Below are 15,689 nucleotides of genomic sequence, written 5' to 3'. Positions count from 1 at the left end.
ATGAGCAGGAGGAACTGAACAACCTGACCTCCTGAGTAGGGGGAGAACAAAGAGGCAGTTGCTGCTTGTGTCTGAGTTCAGCACAAGTTACAGTTACCCTAGAGAGAGTGGCCAACTTTGGTAAATGGCAGCATGTAAAGCAAGTACTGGCTTGGTACCAAGTGTCCATGCTGGGTGAGAGCGTGCCACGGAGAAGCGAGTGTGCATGGAAGGGAAGGGAGAAGCCGCTGTGCTCCCAAAGGTGACTGATGCTAGCAAGTGCCCTCAGAACACCAGACGGGGAGCACTCCTGGGAAATGGCTGGGAATATAAATTTGAAACAGGACAACCAAAGAAAGTGGGCTTTTAAAAATAGCTTTTTCTCTCAAACTTTCCAAAACAGACCTTCCTTTGTATGAGTGGTATTCTGAGTGTAGGTTATATCTTCTCCTATCTTACAAATTAAGAAATACTGAAAATTGGCTGGCAAAGTTTATTACCTTGGCATCTACTTAAAAAGACAGTTTCAGTTTTAGCTGTATATGTGTATCCATTCTCAGTGCTTGGGAGGCAAACATGCTGGTTTGTAAACAGCCCAGTTACTCTATTTTCCCCTCCACATTCTTTGGAAACTCATGACTTTGCAGCTCTGGGAGCTGCTTTGCTCACACTGTTGGTTTGTGTCAGCTTTAAATTAATGTTCTTGGATGGATATTCTCTGCATGTGGCTTGAATGACATGCTGTCTTTGTTGATCTATTTATTCTGAGACCAATTTTTTGCTTTTAACCAAAGCTTGGAATATTGAACAGTAGAGCTGTGCGAACTTTGTAATATCCAAACTGCACTGGAGTTTGTTATATTTATTGATTTCCTTGGAAAGCTCAGAGAGTGAGACCATATTATTTTGCTAGGTTTTTTGTCATGTTACCATGCATCAAAAAATCTCACACATCTCTCACTTCCGTCTCCGAGCACAGAGAAGACTTGAATTTTAAGAGCTGTCCAGGATCTCTGCTCTCCCAGCTGCTTTTGGGTGGCTTTTGGGGGCTCCATGGAGTTATTATCCACCAGCTGATTCTTGTTATCAGTACAATATTTTGCCCCACTACCCAAAATTAAAGGCAGAAGGTGAGTGAAAAACAAACAAACGAACAAACCAAACAAAAGAAGTCTTTTGTGTCTCATTACAAATTTTCATGTAATCTTTCCATATAGTTTTTAAGTTCTTTGCACTCCCCCAGGTCCATATCCTGGCAAACCCATTTAATGTCATCTTCACTGCTCATCAAGATGGAGTTGACAGTTGGGCATCCATCATCAGAGGAGATGGTGGTAAAGGTGGTGAATTTAACCCGTTTCCTCTTAGAGGTAGGAGAAGTAGTTGGTTCACTTTTCTGTTCTTTCTCTTCAGTGAATGTGGACTCAGTAGACCTAAAAGTTTGTCCATTAATATTTTTGGGAGCATTTGTGTTGAGGAGATATTTGCTCTCTTCATAGTCCACTCCTCTGTCAATGGCTGTAATACGTTCATCTTGTTGAGATGAGAAATTTATGTGATTCTCCAGAAGTTCTGTCCTGTTGCTCAGCCCAACCCAGTCATGAGAGTGGCTCATGCCCTCTTGTTCTTCAAAGGGAACTTGTTTGTTTCTGTACTTCAAAGCAAAAGTGACACAATTGATAAGGAAGACCAGAATTGCCAGGCAAAAGACTCCTAGCAGAGCGTACATTCCTATCTCCAGATCGCTGAGTCCCCTGGGGGTCTGCACAAGGTCATTCTCTTCCAAGTCTCCGTTGCTTCTCGGCAGATCCACCTGTGCAGGGAAGCTCGTGAAATCTATCGGGATGTTCTGCAGATGACTGTCATCGTCCAGGAGGCTTTCTCTGTCTTCTTTTTTACTTAAAATAGACTTTTGGGTGGTGGTCCCTTTGCTTTGCTCTTGGCCCATCGAGGAGCTGTAATACTGGCCATCTGGCCCAGCTCTCTCCTGCAAAGTGGTTTTCTGACGCCGGTCACTGGCATGATTTTCTAGGTGGACACCACTTCCCCTGTGTTTACTATCGCTGATGTTAGGGTTGGCATCACTCTGCCCAAACTTCACTTTAATGCTGCCACTTCCAACAGCCAGGACACTCTTCCTTTTGGATTTCTGGCATGATTCACTGATCACCATCTCCACCTTCACCAGTGTCCCCTGGCCTTCTGTCTCAGCTGCAATCACGGGCCACTTGAATTTGGGGTCATGGTGAATGGAGACCACCTTCTCATCCAGAGATGTAGCTGACAAGGAGAAGTCTTTGGAGTCATAAATATCCAGGGGCATGACAGATCCATCACTGAACTGGATCCAGCAGCTGATGGCTGCTTCCTATTTTGTATAAAACAAATATACACACACTCAGAATAAATGCTTAGGGAAATACGTTCTGTCCCAGTCTATTTCCTCCTCCTCACAAGATCCATATGCCATTTATAACCAGAAAAGAAATAAAAGGGAGAGCAAGAAAATTAATGCTAAAAGAAATACTAGTTTAAAACACTCATTGATAATAAGATCTGTTTCCCCAAAGGTGCTTAAAGGAGCTGTATCCCCTGGGCTCCACAGAATCTACTTCAGCATCATAATAAATTGCATGTCAGAAGGCATTACCAGCTACTGAGATCATTTACTGCTGTATATTTAAATGAAAAAATATATTACATTATTTCTAAACTGCTTAAAATACAAAGTCTCCTCTTGTTATACACAACACATATTAAAAAAACACCTAATATAGCAAATAGACCCATACATGGCTCCGTACCTTAAGTCTTTGATTTTTGTCTCTCGAATGAAGTGTTTTATGCAAGCAGAGGAAACAGATCAGTTGCTTTTTGAGGAAATGGCCAGGATAATTTTCATGCTTGTTAGCAATTAAAAGCAAGACGATAATGAAATTTAATCTTGTGTCACAGCAGTACAAATTGTGTACTTCAGAGTGCAAGGAGGTTTACTGAATGTAAATGGGATAGACTTAAGTACCGGTTCTTTATTTGCATGTGCAATGTGTAGGGTTTTTGTGAACCTTGATTTTTGGTTTTTAACTAAGACATTTTAAAGAATTCTTATATTTCAGAAAACATGTGCTCAGCTGCTTCTGAAAATCAGGTCCTCTAAGGACTCTCAAGCAGCTATCAAAACTTGCTGTGCTACCTGAAAAACTCTTGGCACACACAAATCATTTACAGGCGAAATTCAGCTCCACGGGACTCCAATTCCTGCTTCTGTCTGACTTGCTCTGTTTCAGCTGCGCTACTTGCACCTGATTAATCACTGCAGAATCCACCCCAGAAAGACTCCTGGCTTGATGAGTGGATTCTCCTGTGTCTAAAAAGATGTACGCTCTTGCCCAGAGGGAGCCAGGCCCACCTTGCTCTGAGGGGGATCCTGGCAGACAACCACCCAACCATCCAACCAATAGATTTATAATCCTACTTGCTGCAAGCATGGTTACAGGAGTCTTGTTTCTTTAAATAAACCGTTTTTTTCAAACAGACTGTATTTACATCTTAACTCAATGTACACACAGAGAATAAATATTTATCATTATCTTTTAAATAATTTCAGCACATAGTCATTTACCTGTTCAAATCACAGAAGACAGGCCTCTAGTCTTTTGAGATTGTGTTGTGCATTATCTACTGGCCTGATTCTGAAATCCTTACAGCCATAAAGCTCCCTGTGCTTCAATGGGAGATTTGCTTCTATCTCTATTTCAGGACTGAGCCCTAAGACTTTGCTGACACTGTCATAAATCCCGGCTTTGTGTTTATTAATCTTTGGATGTTTCTTGAAGGCTGCATAGAATTTATATCATCGGCTCTCATCCTCCCACTGTGTTGCTTAAACCTGCATAATCGTTTAATAGTTTTGCATTGCTCTGCTTATAGGGACTGTTCTCTGTAAATCACGTACTAAACAACGGAAGGAATCAGATGCCTTTCAAAATGGAGTCAGACCTTGAAGAGAGGAGGGTGCAAACTTTCCTTGCTGGTTTAATACTGATCTGACATTGTTCTGATACCCCTCTATCTAGAGAGGCACTCATCTAGACTCCATTTCTGGGAACAGAAATGTCATAGCTGGGCAGTATACTGGGACTAAATGCCATCGAACACAGCTTTGGGGCTGCTTTCAAGGTACTTCGTTTAATTCCCCATGTCAGCAATGGATTAGCTTACTGACCTTATTTCTAGATGCCTGGCATTGATTTCTTAACTCCTGAAAGACTATGGAAGCCTGATTTTTATCACCCTATAAAATGGCAGTTATGCAGTATTTCTCGTCTTGCATCCCAAGGATAAGACCTTATGATGAATTAACGCATCTCAACAGTTGGCCAGATTTCAAATGTGTGTGCCGCACTCATTTACCTTTAAAGCTCAGAACATGTTTAAGAGTTAAGAGCCCAGTGCATCCTTGATGTAAGTCCCAGAGTGATGGATTTGGGTTAGAAAAAAAGTTTAAATTTGAAATGTAGACAGAAGCACAAGGACAAATATCAAACAGGAACTGATGGAGATGTGGCAAAGTCCAAAAGCCCTCAGTAATTGTGCACAGGGACTGTGCCAGCATATGGATGGGTCAGCATGAGGATTTAGATCTGTGAGAGCATGAACAATGCAAAGTTTGGCTGAACCATTCTTAGAACCAGAAGACATAAAAGAGGACATCTGGTATCGCTCATGGAGCAACCTCATGGCAAAGGCAGGAACAAAGCTAATGGGCAGTGGAGAGAAAACTCTCACACTTCCTTCGGGCACATGTTAAGATTTATCATGCCAAGAGAGCCTGGGAAGGTCTGAAGGGTCTGACTGAAGAGAAAGGGAGCATCATATGATAGTGATCCCTAATATAGGGACTAAGAAAAACAGGAAAAAAAAAAAAAAGATTTATGAAATCATGTATCAGGAAATGAGTTGGTGCTGATTCATATTCTAGTAATGAATTGGAATGATAGGGATGTTCCTCAACTATTTAACATGGTTACAGGAAGTAAAAAAGGATGAAGCATTTGGCAGTATGCAAAATACCTTCTTCTCATTTAAAGATGGACTTAAAAATTTGATTTAGTTGCCTGTGTTAGGAGGCTGAACTCAGAAATGTAGCTGGCAGTATCTGCTCTGATCTGGTTAGTGCTGGATGGGACAGAAAGGGGTGTGTGTGTGAGGTGATTTCTGCTGCTTATTTATGACACATCATGGAGTTGCATGTGTTATTTGAGGGATGCAGCCAAGACAGATGGGGCATGCTTATTTGTTGACTCGTGTTGCTTAGACATTGTGCTATTTTTGTGAGATCTTTGTTTCTCTATTAAGGCCCCTGGTGGCCTTCAGACAAAAGTGCCCATATAGAAAATGTTTTATTAGCCTATTATTAACAAAAATCTGCTTGATCCCATCAGCTTGTAAGATTGGGTGTAGTGAATTAGAGCAGTGTCCTTCCACAGTGTGGTATATGTGAGCAACAGTACCTGCTTCGGAGATTGGAGCAACTCTTGTGCTACTGCTGTAGCAAAGATAGCCTTATTGCTTCCAGGACTCAGCTGCAGAGAAAGTGATAATCCAGTTACCAGCTGCACTCCCAGATCAGTTATTGTCACCTTCTCATCCAGGACTGTCACTGTCTTCTCAGCTAAGATAGCATCTGAAAGGGGGGACAATATCTGAAAAGAAAAATTAAAGTTAGCTGCAGCCATTTTGCATAGCACCAAGCAAAACTGCTACACAAAGATACTATTATATAGACAAGTGATATTTAATAGCCAGAATTACTCTTAACAGACACTATTAAAATATGATTAAGAAACAGCTAGTCTCATTTTATGTATTCTGCATCAATAGGATGCTCATAACGTCTTTTACCAACGTAATTGTAATCAGCTATGCTACTCACATCTGCAGTGATAGCCACACCTGTTTCAGATGCATTAAATATTTTAAATGCAATCTTCATGTGGAATGAAGAATTCAATGGAATTATGTTTCTAATGACCATGTTTTTAGGTAGTATGTATATAATGAAATCTATAGATTTATACACAATCCTTAGAATAAATAACAGTATTACCTCTCCCGTTGAAACAAAGGCTAACATAAACATATTGCTACAATAAACACTCACGGTACTGTATACAGAATTGACAAAGAAAGCTTGTTTTGTTAAAAAATATGCATGGAGGTCAGTGCACTGAAACATGACATCCAAAGATGTTCATTAGCAAGCAAGTTGAATTTAATGATCCATATAGGGTACAGAGCATTTTTAAAGCACTTTATAAGAGGTATTCCGTAAATATAACTTGCACTCAGCCTTTTTGCCTCGGATCTTTCTTCCCAAAGGTTTATGTGCACTTGTGGAATCATTATAAATCTCAGAGCTTTGGAAAATCATTTAAAAAATCTAGAGAATTTGCAAAGTCATAATCTCTAATTCCATTTCTCCAAACCTGACAAATTGTGTTGTTGACAATTGTGGTTGTTATTTTCTGGTTTAACAATTTGGAATGATGAGTTTTTTTTTTTTTTTTTTTTTTTTACTTGTGCTTGTTAACTTGTTTTCTACTTTGTGGTATCACTGGAATAATCTTTTTCTTTGTGCTCCGTTGAGAAATTTGTGGCTCCAACTTCTGTTGCTAACACAAGAAGCTGCTTTACTGCTTTACACCTGATCAATACCTGGGTTCCTAAAGTGGTGGGTTAATGGAGGAAAGGGAATAAGTAATGAATTTTTCCTACCTGAATTGTCGTCATTCCAAGCTCCTGTCCAATCAAAACCTGTCCATCCTGTAGCTTAGCAATTCTTGGCTCCTCCACCTGCATGAAGTCACTCACCAGGTCGGTGATGTCAATCTGCCAGTCAGAACCCAGTAAGTAGCTCAGCTGGCCTCCAGGGTCCGAGGCTTCGGCTACAAACTGCGTGAGCACTCGTACCATCGCATGTTGGTACTGAAGGGTGCATCCTCTTCCCTTCCGTTCATCCTCTTCTTCATCATCACTGTCCCTGGCTGGTCTGGAAGGACACCAAGAGTCAAAAATTATCAGACATTGGTGCTAGGAGAGTTTGCAACAGAAGAGCTATTGCTGGCATAAGTCTGCAGCCCGGACGGTGGAACAAAGGTCCATTGCCCCCTCCCATTGCTCTGTTTCAGTTTCTGTCAGTGCATTTCTGAAATCACTCAGGTGATTTTAACCCCACTTTAACCCCATTTTAACCTCATTTCTCTTGCTTGTAACTGAGGCCTTCAGGCTGCCTGGGTCTCCAAAACAGCTGCTAAAATCACCAACTGTCTTGCTAGCTTCACTACTACATTGTCCTCTACAAAGCTCTCTCACATGATTCCCAATGTTAAGTCCTTACTTTCAGGACACCTGCACTTTTTTCACGCTGGATCTTCCCATAAACATCCTGGTGTTGCCATGGAAATCTCTGTCATACGTACTTACATATCTCTTTCTGTATGACATTCAGGTTGAAATCACGTTGCCACCAAAATGCCCATCTCTCTGCTCTGGTACTAACAGAAACCTGGTAATAAATGATGTCTTCATGGGTAGGAGAGAATAGCAAGTGTCTACTTCATCCATTTGTTCTTCTGGATCTTAATAACACTGACAACTAAAACAAAGTCTAGATCTGCCTACATACGTTCTCTGTCCTGTCCTCACATACCACTGCCTTGTGGGTGCAGACAGTTATCCTCAAAGCCCTACTCTAGCAGTGCCATGACTTTGGGACTCTCATCAGTGTCACTGGACTCTACAGCACTAATATGAAACAAGCAAGCACCAATTGTGCCAATAAAATGAACAAATTATGTGGCAGGACCTGTGAACCAGGCTGGAGACCGGCCAGCTGTGGCAGAGCTGGTCCTTGGTGGTGTCTTCTGCTGCCCCATGGCTGACCCTGCCCAACTTGGCCAGCTGGCTCTTTTTGTCTCATTCACTAGCACTATAAAGGGAAATTGATTTCCAGCATAGGCTTGTGCAACCTGCAGCTTCCATTTCCTTCGTAAGTCCAGTGCAGAAGCCTATTGAATAAATGTCTGGTGACCTTCAAATTCACACCGGAATTGCATTAAGGCCAAATAAGCATGTTCAGATCCACTGGCCCTGACATGTCTTTGGCAAGCGCACAACCCATAATGAACATCCTCTAATGAAACCTACCTCTTATTAGAGATGATGGGGACTCTCCATCCCTTGATCTGATTTAGTTCTGTGTCAGAGACCTCTATCTGCAGCGGGAGACGAGGAACCCAGACTGTCATTTCTAAAGGGGCACTCAGATGCTGGTAAGTAAAATTAACTATGACATTCACTTTGCCTTTCATTTCCTTTCCATTGACAAAGACGTAGTCACATCTGTCAGAAACCTGAGAAAAAGGAGAAAGAGAAAAAAATTAATAAGTGTCTTCACAAATTATAAAGTACACTACAATGCTGGGAAAGTGAGTGGGAGGAAGGGAAAGGATATAGGTTTAAACTAGCTCCAAGTTCAGAGGATGACTAGGAATAACAAGAAAAGTGCCTGGTGTGCCCTTAATAGCCTAGCATCATTTTAACAGGCAGGCTTTTTTCTGCTATAAACATTTCTAGTATAATCTAAGATAAAAGAACAGCTTCTTTCTGTCCTTAATTTCCACTCCACACTAGGATAGTCCTAGTATAATGGCACTAAGAGAGGATTTCCCTCTTCTCCACAGAGGTCAGCCAGACTGTACTATCCTCCTCTTCTACTTTGTGGGCAGCCCATGGAGTACCACTTGCAAGTGGGGAGGAATAGGTGGGTAACTGCCTGTACATTTAATTCAGCAGGAAGCATATTTCTCTTGTCAACCCCAAACTGGTTCTTCAGGAGTCCCATTACGGGTGCCAAAGCATGAGCTGGTCACATCAGCCTAATCCTACTCACTGGGAAGGGGCTCTCTGATGCCCAGTGATGTTCATTGGGGCCAAACAGCTTCATCTCCACTACAAGCCTGACAAAGGTCTTACACAATGTTCTGCTCAAGCTAGTCCTGGTGTCACTTTATTACCTGCAGCTCTGGACATCAATATTGCTGAGAGTTACTAAATCTCATTCAAGCAATTTAGCGGCTATTGCAAGCACCTAGGTGAGCTGACAGGACCTGTTCATTACAGCTAGTTAAAATATATGAGTGAATGTACGCGTCGAATAATTTATTAACTACCACTTTACCATGCTGATGATCTGAAGGAATGCTCTATTAAAACCCTGAACTCTTCACAATCCATTACCAGCAAGGCCATCTGTCCCATTCTGTGGATGTATTTAATACTTCTGACTCCAAAATGCATAGTCTCATCCTCATCTGAATTTAATGCCATTTTCTACTTTTCTGTTTAAATGCTAAATGAATTTAAATCGTATTTAAATATCACCAGCTTTTGTGGAATAATTTGCATTCCTAATATTATTATCTTTAAACAACAACAACCCCCTTTCAGACAGTTCCATAGCAAATCCATTTCCATCCTTGCTTGTCTGAGCCTAGGTAATGTACCAAAAAAGGGTTATCATGACACTAGCAATGCTTCCCTTGCAAGCATGGGCTGTTTTAAGGTCAAAATCTTATCATTGCCATTGGTTTCAGCAGGAACACATCAAATCTGTTTACAGCCAGGATTATGTTTTTAGGGATATTCTCACATTAGCATGTTTTACAGGAGCTCTTGAAAGCTCCTATCCGGATCCAATCTCACTGTGCTGTACAGCAAACCCAGTTGCTGCCACAAAAGCCTCAGAGCATGGGGGAATGTACCATAAGATCAGGGCCTCACAGCAGGCAGGTGAGCAAGGGGAGTCCCAGCTCTGGCTGAGCACGAACCACTGGCACAATATCCTCTTCATCATAATGCTGATCCAGTCTGGCTGAACTGGGGAGGGTAAGACCTTGCAAAACTCTGGGAAAAGCTTCAGGTGAGCCTGCAGAAATGTCTATAGGAAAAGCTGGAGGTAGGAGCACATCATCCTTCTGGGAGCAGCATGCCTGGGCGGGAGCAAGAGAGCAGACACTGTCCCTGCATCCCTGCAGAAGGCACGCTTATGTGAGTGTCACACTCCCGGGGCAAGAGCTGCATCCTACTTCCCACCTGAAACATCTAATAAGCTGTCCCACAGGCAGGAAGTCAGAAGCCCTTCAGGCAGTGCCTGGTACATCTGCTCCTTTTCTCACCCCATGTTACCTTACTGTTGTAAGTGAACAACTTCTATTCCTTGCGGGCACTGCACTTATCCCTGTTGCCTTTTTGTATTTTAAATGCTGCTCTCAAACCAGACAAATCTCCTATGTGCTAACAAGCTCTGTCTGCTGCTTTCTACCTTCCCTCTTTTCTCTGGGATATTGGCGAGAAGAGAAACTGGGCAAAGTCTCAAAGTGATGATTTCCACCTGAGAGGCAGCAGTTCAAAGTGGAAAACAAGGTGGCCCTGAGGAAAACAGTCAGCCTGGGGGCTGATTGCCCCGAGGTCTTTCACTTGCCTTTGTGGACTGCAGGCTGGACCACACTTACAAGCAAATGGCCTGAAGACAAGGATTTTCTTTCATAGGGCATGGGGCCAGGTAATAGCTTCCAGTGCCTTCCTCACCACTTCTGCTTCCAGCTAGCAACACCTCGTGTTTGTGCATCTTACCTAATTAACGCATTAGGCTGTCCCCATGGGTGATCAACCTAGGACTGAAACCATTTCCTAATGATTTAAGGGAAGAGGTAAACTTCTGTGCCTTGCAGACAGAAATGCCAGCTGAGGTATGCTTCCCAACCCACAGTGTCCTCTGCAGAGCACAGCACCGAGCCCCTGCAGCCCCACTCCCCAGCAGCCCTCTTGCACCAGGGCCTCTGGCAGGTGACCTGCCAGGCATCCTCCCACTGGGTAGAGCCTCCCTGCCTGAGCAGTGGCTTTTGAAGCATTCCTGCACTGCACAGGTGGGATTTGACTGTTGTTTTCGTTGGCCTGTGTGTGTGTGAAGAGCAGTTCAGCACACAGGGGCTGGAACAAGGCTGAGACTCTCCCAGTCAATACAGATAACTGCTGCATTACTCTGGTAAGAGATGGGAATCAGGCTCTCAGATTTTAGATTCATTAATGCTCAAGCAATAGCAAGAGAAAGAACACTTGGCAGGCAAAGAGACTTCAGTTTCAACTTTATCAGGGGTTATTAAAGAGAGAGAGAGAGAGTTAAAAAAAGAATCCAGCCCTAAAAACCTGCTATATGAGTGATTCGAGAAATACCATGACCTTGTTCTTTCAAGATTATGATTTGCAAAACAAACTGATGGTCAAGGAAAAAATGACTAGGCTTGAGATACCCGCTTGCTCCTGTTTCCCTTTCTTTAAGTGAAGACAGCAACAACTATGAGCTCATTCAGTTCCCAGCCAGCCCTTCACTGTTTGAATGAATAAGCATCACTGTTCTGCTGCAGTTTGCATGCAGTCCTAACAGAGCAACATCAAAACATGGTGCAAAATACAGTACATTTTCATAAATCAGGCCAGGACATTCAGAAACAGGTCATCAATAGAAAGGCAGACTAGCCATGCCTGTGTTACTGCAGACACATCCGAACCATTCATCTTCCAGCACAAGAGAAAGAGTAAAAAGATGTAGAGAAGGAAGAAACATCGAGCTTCTGTCTCTTTTGAGACTGAGTTTTCTAAGCTGTCTGTTGGAAAAGAGTGCATATTTTGTGAAACAACTTGGATGGGGCTCAGCTGAGGCTCTGCAGGACAAATATGCACATGATAAGCAAAGAGCTGCCAAATGCAGCTCAGCAGCTGGCAACCTCCAGGCAGTCCCCGGGGCTGACACAGGCTGCAGGAGCCCCCAGGTCCCCCCTCACACCCACGGGCTTCTCCACGGTGGTGTCGATAGGGGCAGCCCAGGGGAGCTTCTGCTGCTGCTGCCTTTTTGAGCCTGCTTGTCTCCTTTCAATCCGGAATGGATTTCAATCCCTCGGTCTGTCAGGCAGCTCCCTTTCTTCAGCGTTAATTCACATAAACAGCCTTTAACTCCCAGCCATCCTCCCTGTCCCCCAGTCCTTGCTTTACACGCCTTGCCATGCACAACAGAAATGGCTGCGGTTCAAGTTTATTAAACGCATGGATGGAGAATGCGCCCATACCCTTGGATATGTGTGCACGAGTGTGTGAACGAAAGCATGTCTGTTCTAAATCACCAAATAGCTTCCTGAACAGCCTTTTATTATGGGAATTATGGAGCTGCAAAAGCTTTGTCCCCAAACAGACAGATTTCAGAAAACTACTAAAGACATTACAAAATGCAATAGGGCTGGAGCAAGGTGGGTGATTTGGGGAAAAGCAATGTGTTTTGTTTCCAAAATCTTGGGACTCCTACCCATAAGTCCTTTTCCTTCCCTCCTGCCTCTCAGCTTTGACCTCTCAGGTGTGGCAACTCCAGTTTTCAGGAAAGGTGAAAAGGGCTTGAGAGAGAAGGAGTAGATTTTGTTTTACTGCTAATGTAGTGCTGGAGCACAGCTCCATGTGTTGTGGCCACTATAATACAAGGACATTATAATGCTATTAAATCATTCTGGTGCTGTGCTCCCTTGCTAAAGCCTTTCTGGGCTTTGTGTCATGGGAGCTTTTCACACAACTACGCTGAGCTGCCTTCCATTAATTAAGGGCAGCTGTACTCACAAGATGCTCCACAAACACTCTCAATAAACGAGGACCTTTATCTCTTAAAGGATCTGGGGTATGAATGGCTTTTTTAGGCATGAACTTGGTAGGATATAAAAGTGCTTTGGGTTTCACTGGGCTCCTGCGGCTCCACCTCTTTTTCTTAGTGAACTGACAGCTTCCTCTGAGCACACACACATCTAATCCCCATGTGCCAGGGCAGCAGAAGTCAGAGGTCCCTTATTGCCAGCACAGCACAGGATTAGGAATTAGGTTCTTAAGTGTGCCATGTACATACCATCCACGTGGCTTCTGGCAAGTTGGATGTCGAGAAAATCAGATTTCCCTGATTTTCTGATTTTCCAGCAAATCAGATTTGATTAATTTATCTTAATTTCTCAGTTTGATAGACTATCTGTGGAAGAAAACACTAAGCCCTTTGAAGCCTTTGAAGCCGGACTGCAGCCAGCCTCGGAAAAAACACAGAAATCAGCAATAAGATCTCTCAGAAATCACACATCACCCCTAGCACACTGGCCTCCTGCATCCAGTTCTCCAGTGAACATTGATCCCATCCCTTTCCTAAAAGCACTTCACTGCTCTTCCCATTACCCTTTTGCAGAAGGTGTCTGTGATCTCTGGTAGATATGAGTTTGTGTGGCTGGCTGTTCCTTCGGTCCCGTATACTCCATGTGATGTTTGGGCTGAGCAGAATCAAAAAATCTAATGGGAAGGAGGGAAAGAGAAATATACATCCCAACTCCCAGAATACATACCCAGTATTTTACTGTTAGCTCTCAGAAATAACTGTAACATTCTTCCCCCACCTCATTATCATTAGTAAATTCCCACCGGATAACAGTAAAATCCTTGCAGGAAACTGCTTTTCTGCTACAGTAATTCTGTTGGAACTCTTACAAAGTCACAGCTAATAAGTCTTTGAATATAAAACGTATCTAGAGCAGCCCTGGTTTAGCCATGTCAAGGGTGGCCAATTAGGAAAGCAAGTCTCTGATATTTCCACATAGAATCTGTGTTTTGGAAACACTCTGGGACTCTGCCCCCAGCCCATGTTTCTGCAAGTGATCCTTCCCCCATGCAAGCACTCTCCATTTCTAATATACTCTTCAAGCACAGCCCTGCCACATTGGAAAGCTCATGGGATCTCTTCTGATTTAGCACTGCACACATTTGCCTTGGTCTACCAGCATAAATGGTGATATTTAGTAACGTAAGTTATGTTAATGAGTCCTGCCTAAATCATTGCTCTCAGAAGAAGAATGGGGAGCCTCTTACAACCATTAAAAATGAATGAGGAGGGAAATAAATAAGCAAAAGCAGCTCATTTGAGCTATAAAAGACTCAAGAACACAAGCTGTGTACCAAGGTACAAAAGGATGAGGCCATTATTAGCTCTATAAGTCACTTAGGAATGACTCAAGGGAGACGGAGTCACCTTTAATCACCCACGCTTAACCTGCGGTGTTGGAGTGAGGTTTGTTGCTGTGATAACCGACTCCAGCCTGAAATTATGCAATGCAGAGATAAATATAATGAAGAAGTAGCACAGGGGCTAGATCTGCCCTAGGCCCACTGTATGTCTAGAGATGGGAACTGTCCTAGTCTGGGATTTTGAGTGGACCCAGAGGGTAAGAAATTACCATCTGCAGATCCAGTGGCAGCAGCAGACCTGTTAACCACCCTGGATGTTGCTGGAATTAGGATCAACCACAGAACAGTTGCTCTTGAGAAACAGCACCTCCCGTGTTGCAGAGAAAGCTTCCCTCCCTCCCTCCCTCCCTCCCCGAGAAAGAGCCAGTAATGGCAAACAGCTATCACGTTGAGTTCAGGTCTGCTCTTCCTGTCCCACTACTAGCCAGGGACTTGCGGTTTCCACAGGGTTAACTTCCCAAGCTGGGTTGCTCCCCAGCTGCCCACAGAAGAATGACTTGGCTTGAACCCTAACTAGTTGATTCCAGCCAGGTTTTAACTCTCGCACCACTGTAACAGCCAGCCCCATCTGGGGGGATCTGCACTGCAGAAGGTCTTAATTTTAAATATTTAAAATTTTGACTGTGGTTACTGAAATGCCTACCAAAATCTGGAAATAACATTTCAAAGCTGGTAAATTACAAGTTGTGTTGAAACGGCTTCATACCTCATCATTCCTTTTTATCTGGTCCCCACTTTGTGCAGAGACATTTTGCCTCTTTAGAGGAGGTGCCAAGTGACACGTCTCAACTCAACAGATGCAGAAAAAATAGAGGAACAGAGGGTGCGCTGACCTTCAAAGGTCCACACCTTCAAAGTGCCCACTTTTCTGCAGTTTTCCTATTGCAGCATGACACTAAAAAATGTTGCGATCCACAGCTGTATCTGCTTTTTTATCCAAGTATCTTCCTTAGTTTCTAAGGGTCCTACGAACTTGTTTCCTGCCATGCGTCTCTATAGCATCGTGTTGCAGACATAGCTGACAATGCTTCAGAGAAAGTTCAACAACAGATAGATAATAGCAGAGACATGTGCAATTGAAGAATGTCTCTCATACTTTTCTTATTTTATTTTATTTTTTTTACTACACTAATCCACCTGGAGCACATTATAGGTATTATTGATGAAAAGAACTCTGATGCCAACTTATTTCTAAGAAATTTTTAGTTTGTTCTGTAGCTTTGTGGCAAATATCAATATATTATCCTCAGCAAAATATACCTGAGTGAAATATGCAATGACACATTTTAAAAGGTCTCACAATTCTGGGCAAACGTCCAATTCTAGCTGCAAGTTTAATACTTCTTTTGTGAATGCTACGGATCTGACATAACGTTTGCAGTGTGTTGGTGTAACAAACTTAAAATACGATCATTAAAAATGTCTCCTGGGGAATCACCTTTCATTTCTTTAAATCAAGACCTGGAGCATATATTCCTGGTAGGTTTTTCCCTCCAGTGTTGACTTTGCACCCATTTCCAGGACTAAGAGCAGACAGATATATCTTTATGCAGTGG

At 42.9% G+C, this 15,689-nt stretch overlaps 1 protein-coding gene across 1 annotated transcript in view; it reads right to left on the bottom strand.

Annotated features, from left to right (window-relative positions):
- Positions 1-1,137: 1,137 nt before the first annotated feature.
- Positions 1,138-15,689, bottom strand: part of TMEM132D (transmembrane protein 132D) — a 192,208-nt gene continuing 177,656 nt past the window's right edge. Inside the window, exons 6-9 of the mRNA XM_050714282.1 lie at positions 8,188-8,393; positions 6,757-7,030; positions 5,493-5,684; positions 1,138-2,347 (exon numbers count right to left, since the gene is read on the bottom strand). Of these exons, the coding sequence (XP_050570239.1) occupies positions 1,166-2,347; positions 5,493-5,684; positions 6,757-7,030; positions 8,188-8,393 (1,854 nt within the window). The 3' untranslated portion in view covers positions 1,138-1,165. The remainder of the gene's footprint in view (positions 2,348-5,492; positions 5,685-6,756; positions 7,031-8,187; positions 8,394-15,689) is intronic.

Source organism: Cygnus atratus, chromosome 17 (assembly GCF_013377495.2).
Source record: "Cygnus atratus isolate AKBS03 ecotype Queensland, Australia chromosome 17, CAtr_DNAZoo_HiC_assembly, whole genome shotgun sequence".
Taxonomy (NCBI): domain Eukaryota; kingdom Metazoa; phylum Chordata; class Aves; order Anseriformes; family Anatidae; genus Cygnus; species Cygnus atratus.
The sequence above is the reverse complement of the archived record's forward strand: the minus strand, read 5'-3'. Positions and strand labels throughout refer to the sequence as shown.